Below are 9,498 nucleotides of genomic sequence, written 5' to 3' on the forward strand. Positions count from 1 at the left end.
CAGTGTGCAGGTGAGCATGGGGCAAAGAAATGTGTGGTATCAGTGGAAAAATTGTGGATGTGCCCATGTTTTTGGGGATCAGAAGTGCCCGATGCAAGAGAGACAGGTTGAGGTTGGAAGGGTCAGAGTAGAACAGAAGGTGTTATATGCTGAGATAGTGAAGAGATTAGAGGATAATGGGTCAAGGGTGCGTATTAGGCGTAGGCTTCCTAGTTATCAACTGTACCGCAGAAATGGAATGTAAATCCAGGGAAATAGATGTTGTGGTAGCAGCTGCTGAGAGGCACTTGGGTGTAAAGGGTTTTACTGCAGAAGATTACAAGGTCTGTTGAACGAAAGAGTCTTGTCCTCTCAGGCCATCAGCCTGGTGTCGAATCAGTTAAAGTAGTTGAAATGGGGGGGGGTGATGAAATAGTGGTATATAGGTGTAAGGTTAGGTCGTGCCATTTTTTCCTTTCCTCCTTCCTTTTTATTTTTGTATCACAAAATATAACGTGATTGAGAACACATTACCGCACAGTAGGTGGCGGCATGCACAAACAAATGTGCGAACGCGATGATACCAAAAGAAGAAGAAGAAGAAGAAACGGTTTCCGTTTATACAGGAAGTAAATGCTAAGCAATTCGCGTGACAAACTGCACCAGACACACGGTTTTAAAGGCGATTTAAATTTTGTCATTTGATTCGTAAATTGTGCAATTGAATATTTGAAGATTAACAACCTTTTAATCTAGAAGATTGTGCATTTGGTGAGTCTTACTAATCATCTCTCAAATCACTGTTATGGATGTGAGCAAATCAAACTAGTAGGCAAGTTGGAGGTTTTCAGTGTTGTGCTTGCTTGGTATTAGGCATAGTTCTGTTTGAAATGTTATTTAGATGTTTTACTGTAGAACTCTTTCTTGATAGCTTAAGTTATTTATATATTTTGAGTTATGAAAACCATAGTTTAAAGCACATACATGCACAATAACATAAGCCAGCCCCCAGACCTGTTTGTGCTCCTGTCAACTCCATTGCTCATTGTCAAATCAAACATTTTTTGGATGACAATTCTATAAGGAGTTGGCAAGGGCCCAGAAACAGACTGTCACCCAGGCAATAACAATAGTTTACTCATCTGTCATCTTCAGTGTCCATTACATTCAAACATGGGTCTCTCATTGAATGTGAATGTGTTCCTCCTCTTCCAGGTGTTTGAACCAACTGGATGTTGAGTGTGCGGGCTCTGTTTAGGATTGGGTTCCTTGTGACATTACGGGCAACCACAGTCCTCTCCCGCAGGAGGGCATGTCCATTGGTCAGTGTGACGAATAGTCTATATAAGGAGTGCTTCAGTGGACAAGTGTCCACCATGGCCCAGTCCATAAAATACCTTGGGTAAGGTGTGTGTGTGTGTGTGTGTGTGTGTGTGTGTGTGTGTGTGTGTGTGTGTGTGAGAGAGAGAGTGTGAGAGTGAGAGAGATTTATATCTGTATCCTCAGGCAGGAGGAGGCTCAACAAATTGACGAGGAGTTGTTCTCAGAGTATGGCTTCAGTGTGGACCAGCTGATGGAGCTGGCTGGGCTCAGCTGTGCTACAGCAATCACCAGGGTGAGACTCAGCATTTCCCCTAGGAGTGTCTCTTACAATGACTGGTACTACCCAAGGTGCTGTGAGATGGTGAATGCCACAGCTGTGTGCTGTTCAGCATTGGAAAATCTCAGAAGCACAAGTTTATCTCAATTTAGACTCTGCATAGTGTAGATTAGACATTTCACAATTGGAAATCATGAGGGCTCTATTAGGCTGGTTGAAATGGTTTTAAGCTTGACATGTGCTTTAAGTGTTGCTTTTAGGCTACCTTTTTATTCACCTGTTGCCTTTCTTCTGTTCCAGGCCTACCCCACCAGCTCTCTGGTCAAAGCCAGACCCTCTTTGCTTGTGATTTGTGGCCCAGGTAACAATGGAGGAGATGGCCTGGTCTGTGCCAGACATCTCAAACTCTTTGTGAGTGTTTCATCCTTCTCATCTGCTATGTTTCCAAATATCAAGGCATGCAGCAAATATTAGAGAATTGGTTCTTGTTATAATTAACCCATTTTTCTTAAAGGCATCTATTGCTTTTGGAATCAATGCTGTGTTGTGCTTGTTCTGTAATAGTGACTTTAAATTGGCATCACATAGGCTTAAATAACCTATTAGTATGCATTGCTAAGTAACATGCCTATAGTCTGATTCTTTGTGCTTGATGCTTTGTGTGACTACAGGGTTATGCACCCACCATACTGTACCCAAAGAGGCCAAACAAACTGTTGTTCCAGGGCCTGACCACCCAGTGTGAGAAGATGGACATCCCTTTCCTAACTGAAATGCCTGAGGTACTAGTGAGCTCTGGCTCCTGTGTTAACCTCAGAACAAAGTCTATTTGGTTGTTAGGTGTGTGTCCTGACTCCTCGGCTACCTCACATAAGTTTATCTGTGAGTGTCAGTAGTGTTGTATAAAAGGTTGTTGGTGTATTTATCTTGGAGTGTGTATGTGATGCTGTGCAGTTGTTAATTCTGACAGTGACAGAGATGATCCTCTTAGGCAATGGTGGTTGACGAGGCTTACAACCTGGTGATAGACGCCATCTTTGGCTTCAGCTTCAAGGGTGCAGTGCGGGAGCCTTTTGGCTCCATCCTGGATGTGCTGAAGAAGACCACTGTACCCATAGTTAGTATTGACATCCCCTCAGGTGGGTGAGCCCTTAACTCACTTCAATAGAATCTAGAGGGCAGATATAGATGTTATTCACTAATAAGCTAGTTGAGTAAAAATATCCAGTCTCTACTATATCTCAATCACAAGGTAATAATTGATTTTATATAGTAGAATTTCAAAGTTGGTTTAAAAACAATTTTAGCAAAATCTGGCAGTATTTGGGTGATGGTCTTCAACATCTTTAGATGATAGGCAGTACAGAAAGGTAGTATCTTGAGAAGAGGGAGCATAGATGGTACAGAGACCTTCAGACAGGCCACGGAGCTCCTCAATGGGCACTTAGTCGTCTTGGATTGTCGCAGCTCCTCCTCCATAGGTAGGCTGGATCATCCACTACTGAAATGTAGCACCCACCTGGGTGATGCTTCGGCAACTGTAAAAGTGGCAGTAATACCCCCCCCCACCCTCGGCAGTGGTCCAGAAAAGCAACAGACGGAGTGAGCCTCTGCATCCCCTCACACCGCAGTCCACTTACCTCTAGGAACTGGGGCACGGTGCTAAATAGCTAATACTGTTGATCTGGTGTTGCTACATTATTCAAATCATATTAGCAAGCTAGCCAAGCCAAATATAAACTGACTTGCCATAGTCAGTCCTGCATTTCTGTGGGTCACCACCAGATAATTAAATTGATCTATTAACAAGTTATCAAAAACAAAAAAAAGCTTATAAGAAAATGCCTTGATTAAAAACCACATTTTGGGCAGTATTTTGTTCAGAAAACATTGGGAACGTTATTTGTTGAATCCAGAGGTTCAATACAGTGTGCCTTAAGTCATTTAGCTCGGCCAAAATGTTTCCATTGGGATGGAGATATTCTCCCCTACTGTATATGTCCTCTTCAGGTTGGGATGTGGAGCAGGGCAGCACAGATGGACTCCAGCCAGACATGCTAATCTCCCTGACTGCCCCTAAGAAGTCAGCAAAACACTTCTGTGGACGCTACCACTATCTGGGGGGACGTTTTGTGCCTCCTGCCATGGAGAAGAAGTACCAGCTCAACCTTCCTCTGTACCCCAATACTGACTGTGTGTACCAGCTGCAGTAGTGCCAACCAGTGATATGTGTATGTATGTGTATATACACATGTATATGTAAAAAAAAAAAGATTGGTGGGTAAATGCTATTCGCAGTGAGTAAAGTAATGCTCCCATGTATAACACTTGTAATACCCTCTATCTTATGTTCAAAACATTTTATTGTGCATTAATTGGGGTTTCACACATTTCACCCATGAGTCATTCATGCAAAATCTATGTTTTCTGTGAATTACTATGATAACATTTAGTTTAGTCACCAATACATCAGATAATGCTAACTATTTGTTTATGCTATTTTAACAACTAAAAAATACAAGATACAAATGTCAAGACTGTTCTTTTTGAAGTGCTGAATATAACAAATAGTAGATGGTTTCATTATTCTTATACAATGCATACAATACCAGTTATCTTGAATTCCAGGTGAAGCTGGTTGAGAGAATGCTAAGAGAGTGCAAAACTGTCATCAAGGCAAACACTTTTTTTGGTAACTACATGATTACATGTGTTATTTATAGTTTTGATGTCTTCACTACTATTCTACAATGTAGATGATAAAGGAAAAACTCTGAGTAGGTGTGTCCAAACTTTTGACTGGTACTGTATAGTATGTAGGGCAAATCATCAGAAATGGGGGTATTGTAAAGCAGTTGGCTGTTGTAAAACGTATCACGATGTTGTATGCCATTTCTGTCCCTTGCAAGATTGTACAAGATCACCTTTTCTATGTGACTTGTCAACTGATACAGTATCGCCTCTCTCTGCTTGAAATTCATCAGCTTACAGTGTATCAATGAAATGTGGACTATTCTTAACATGACGCAATGCGGAGTGCCTGGATACAGCCCTTAGCCGTGGTATATTGGAAATATACCACAACCCCCCCAAGGTGCCTTTTTACTATTATAAACTGGTTACCAATGCAACTAGAGCAGTATACGGTCTGACGAACCACAACTTATAAATAGTTTTATACCATGGCATTGTTGAATAATCAAATCAAATTTTGTCACCTGAACCGAATACAACAGGTGTAGACCTTAACGTGAAATGCTTCCTTACAAGCACTTAACCAACAATGCAGTTCAAGAAAGAGTTAAGAAAATATTTACTAAATAAACTAAAGTAAAACATGTAATAAAAAGTAACACAATAAAATAATAATGAGGCTATATACAGGGGATATCGGTACCGAGTCAATGTGCAGGGGTACTGGTTAGTCGAGGTAATTTGTACACGTAGGTAGCGGTAAAGTGACTATGCGTAGATAATAAGCAGAGGTTAGCAGCAGTGTAATAACAAAGGGTGGGGGTGTTAATGTAAATAGTCCGGGTGGCCATTTTATTAATTGTTCAGCATTCTTATGGCTTGGGAATAGAAGCTGTTAAGGAGCCTTTTGGACCTAGACTTGGTGCTCCGGTACTGCTTTCCGTGCAGTAGCAAAGAGAACAGTCTATTGACTTGGGTGACTGGAGGTTTTGACAATTTTTGGGGGGCCTTCTTCAGACAATGTCTAGTATATATATGTCCTGGATGTCAGGAAGTCCTGGATGTCAGTGATGTACTGGGCCATAATAGTTTGTTGGTGATGTTCGGCCCTCCTTTTCCTGTAGTCCACAATCATCTCCTTTGTCTTGCTCACGCTGAGGGAGAGGTTGTTGTCTTGGCACCACACAGGTCACTGACCTCCCTATAGGCTGTCTCATCATTGTCGGTGATCAGGCCGATCACCGTTGTGTTGGCGTTGGAGTCGTTCTTGGCCATACAGTCGTGGGTGAACAGAAAGTACAGGAAGGGACTAAGTACATACCCCTGAGGGGCCCCCCGTGTTGAGGATCAGCATGGCAGATGTGTTGTTGCCTACCCTTACCACCTGGAGGCGGTCCATCAGGAAGTCCAAGATCCAGTTGCAGATGGAGGTGTTTAGTCCCATGGTCCTTAGCTTAGTGATGAGCTTTGTGGGCACTATGTTGTTGAACGCTGAGCTGTAGTCAATGAACAGCATTCTCACATAGGTGTTCTTTTTTTCCAGGTGGGAAAGGGCATTGTGGAGTGCGATTGAGATTGCGTCATCTGTGGATCTGTTGGGGCGGTATGCGAATTGGAGAGGGTCTAGGATTTCCGGCATGATGGTTTTGATGTGAGCCATGACCAGCCTTACAAAGCACTTCATGGCTACCATCTGGCCCAGCGGCTTTGTGAATGGTGACGTGTTTAAAGGTCTTGCTCATATCGGTGCTCTCATGCATGCTTCTGTGTTGCTTGCCTCGAAGTGAGATTAAAAGGCGTTTAGCCCGTCTGGTAGGCTCGCGTCACTGGACAGCTCGTTGCTAGGTTTCCCTTTGTAGTCCGTAATAGTTTGCCAGCCCTGCCACATCCGACGAGCGTCAGAGTCAGTGTAGGTAGGATTCAATCTTAGTCCTTTGTTGACGCTTTGCCTGTTTGATGGTTCTTCTGAGGGCATAGCGGGAAATCTTATAAGCATCCGGATTAGTGTCCCGCTCCTTGAAAGCGGCAACTCTAGCATTTAACTCGGTGCGAATTTAGCCTGTTGTCTATTTCTTCTGGTTGGGATATGTACGTACGATCACTGTGGGGACTGTCGTCGATGCACTTATTGATGAAGCTGGTGACTGAGGTGGTATACTCCTCAATGCCATTGGATGAATCCCAGAACATATTCAAGTCTGTGCTAGAAAACCAGTCCTGTAGAATACTCCTTTTAATGAAGGGCATTCTAGAGCATCTATTATTTCTCTACAACGCACAGTAAATTTGCATGGTAGAATTCAATGGATATTGTACGTTTTTACATGTTTTGTTTGAGGTGCTTTTGAAAGCAAAAGCTGAATTGAAGTACTGGTATTGTTGAGTTCAGGGGCGCAACTTTTGTCCCCCCCCAGTTTTATCATTGGAATGGGATACAAAATGAGGCAAAGGTCTGCTTTAGGACCATGCGGATGCCTCTGAGCATCGTGTAGGCTATTTGGAGTATTTATTAGATTTGATTGTGCCCCTGGCTGAATTCGATTTTCATAATAGCAAGCTAGGACTGATGGCTTGGTTAGCTAAACTAGCAAATCTGTTTGGTTACTACGGCAACTACTGTAGCCATCAACTAGCCATCTAGTAAACTTGCTAGTGACTTCAGTGGATGTTGACACATTTCTACAGGCAGTATTGCCATGTTCACGGTTTTCCCGCCAAATTGGGCTACTTTGAAAACAATGAAACTGTTTTGGCTGCGGGTTTTTGGGCTATTTCTAAGTTGCACAGTGGCCAACATTGCATTTCTTATAAAAGATATACACTGCTCAAAAAAATAAAGGGAACACTTAAACAACACAATGTAACTCCAAGTCAATCACACTTCTGTGAAATCAAACTGTCCACTTAGGAAGCAACACTGATTGACAATAAATGTCACATGCTGTTGTGCAAATGGAATAGACAACAGGTGGAAATGAGCAAGACACCCCCAATAAAGGAGTGGTTCTGCAGTTGGTGACCACAGACCACTTCTCAGTTCCTATGCTTCCTGGCTGATGTTTTAGTCACTTTTGAATGCTGGCAGGGCTTTCAATCTAGTGGTAGCATGAAACGGAGTCTACAACCCACACAAGTGGCTCAGGTAGTGCAGCTCATCCAGGATGGCACATCAATGCGAGCTGTGGCAAGAAGGTTTGCTGTGTCTGTCAGCGTATTGTCCAGAGCATGGAGGCGCAACAACCCAGCAGCAGGACCGCTACCTCCGCCTTTGTGCAAGGAGGAGCAGGAGGAGCAGTGCCAGAGCCCTGCAAAATGACCTCCAGCAGGCCACAAATGTGCATGTGTCTGCTCAAACGGTCAGAAACAGACTCCACGGGGGTGGTATGACGGCCTGACGTCCACAGGTGAGGGTTGTGCTTACAGCCCAACACCGTGCAGGACGTTTGGCATTTGCCAGAGAACACCAAGATTGGCAAATTTGCCACTGGCGCCCTGTGCTCTTCACAGATGAAAGCAGGTTCACACTGAGCACATGTGACAGACGTGACAGAGTCTCGAGACGCCGTGAAGAACGTTCTGATGCCTGCAACATCCTCCAGCATGACCGGTTTGGCGGTGGGTCAGTCATTGTGTGGGGAGGCAATCCTTTGGGGGGCTGCACAGCCCTCCATATGCTCGCCAGAGGTAGCCTGACTGCCATTAGGTAGCGAGATGAGATCCTCAGACCCCTTGTGAGACCATATGCTGGTGCAGTTGGCCCTGGGTTCCTCCTAATGCAAGACAATGCTAGACCTCATGTAGCTAGAGTGTGTCAGCAGTTCCTGCAAGAGGAAGTCATTGATGCTATGGACTGGCCCGCCCGTTCCCCAGACCTGAATCCAATTGAGCACATCTGGGACATCATGTCTCGCTCCATCCACCAACGTCACGTTGCACCACAGACTGTCCAGGAGTTGGCGGATGCTTTAGTCCAGGTCTGGGAGGAGATCCCTCAGGAGACCATCCGCCACCTCATCAGGAGCGTTCCAGATCTGCCAGTCAGCCAGACTCTTCCAGATCTGCCAGTCAGCCAGACTCTTCCAGATCTGCCAGTCAGCCAGACTCTTCCAGATCCGCCAGTCAGCCGGGATCTGCCAGAACCGCCAGTCGGCCAGGATCTGCCAGGATCGGCCAGGATCTGCCAGGATCGGCCAGGATCTGCCAGGATCCGCCAGTCGGCCAGGATCCGCCAGATCCGCCAGTCAGCCAGGATCTGCCAGTCAGCCAGGATCTGCTGAAACCACCAGCCAGCCAGGATCTGGTAGATCTACCTACCTGCCTGAGCTTTCTCTCACTCCCGAGCTTCCTCTCACTCCCGAGCTGCCTCAGTCCCGATCTGCTCCTCAGTCCAGTGGGTTTCTGGGTGAGGACTACTAGGCCATGGTCGGCGGCGAGGGTGGACTATCCAGGGACGCGAGGAGAGGGGACTAAGACATTGACTGAGTGGGTTCCACGTCCCGCGCCGGAGCCGCCACCATGGACAGACGCCCACCCGGACCCTCCCTATTGTTTTGAGGTGCGTTTGGGAGTCCGCACCTTAGGGGGGGGGGTTCTGTCACGCACTGGTCTAAATATTTTGTGTTTTTCTTCATGTATTGGGTCAGGCCAGGGTGTGGCATGGGGTTTTTGTATTGTGGTGTGTTTTGTCTTGGGGTTTTGGTGTGTATGTATTGGGATTGTAGCTAGTGGGGTTATCTAGCAAAGTCTATGGCTGTCTGGAGTGGTTCTCAATCAGAGGCAGGTGTTTATCGTTGTCTCTGATTGGGAACCATATTTAGGCAGCCATATTCTTTGAGTTTGTCGTGGGTGATTGTCCTTAGTGTCCTCTGTGTTAGTTTGCACCAGTTTAGGCTGTTTCGGTTTTCACATTACGTTTATTGTTTTTGTAAAGTTTGTGTTTGTTTATTATTAAATGAACATGGATTGCAATAGCCACGCTGCATTTTGGTCCGATCCTTGCTACACCTCCTCGTCCGAGGAGGAGATAGAAGAAAGCCGTTACAGTTAGCAGGGAAATGTTGCCCAATATTATCCAGTTTGCTCAATTCTTTCCATATTCGAGCCGAATTGGTATATATTTTTTGCGCTTCTTTCAGCGACTCCATGGTTTTATTAAAATAACTATTTTCCAAGCCTCCCTATTTTCCTGTGATATTCGTATTTATTCTTGGTCTCCTAGTTTTGTT

At 44.9% G+C, this 9,498-nt stretch overlaps 1 protein-coding gene across 1 annotated transcript; it reads left to right on the forward strand.

Annotated features, from left to right (window-relative positions):
- Nucleotides 1-590: 590 nt before the first annotated feature.
- naxe (NAD(P)HX epimerase) lies at nt 591-4,159 on the forward strand. Its single transcript, XM_024396250.2, has 7 exons — nt 591-750; nt 1,195-1,381; nt 1,486-1,594; nt 1,880-1,990; nt 2,251-2,361; nt 2,571-2,718; nt 3,590-4,159. Exons 2-7 carry the CDS (start codon nt 1,212-1,214, stop codon nt 3,790-3,792), a joined length of 852 nt encoding a protein of 283 aa, XP_024252018.1. The 5' UTR covers nt 591-750; nt 1,195-1,211; the 3' UTR covers nt 3,793-4,159.
- Nucleotides 4,160-9,498: the final 5,339 nt, after the last annotated feature.

This window comes from Oncorhynchus tshawytscha, linkage group LG31, assembly GCF_018296145.1.
Source record: "Oncorhynchus tshawytscha isolate Ot180627B linkage group LG31, Otsh_v2.0, whole genome shotgun sequence".
NCBI lineage: Eukaryota > Metazoa > Chordata > Actinopteri > Salmoniformes > Salmonidae > Oncorhynchus > Oncorhynchus tshawytscha.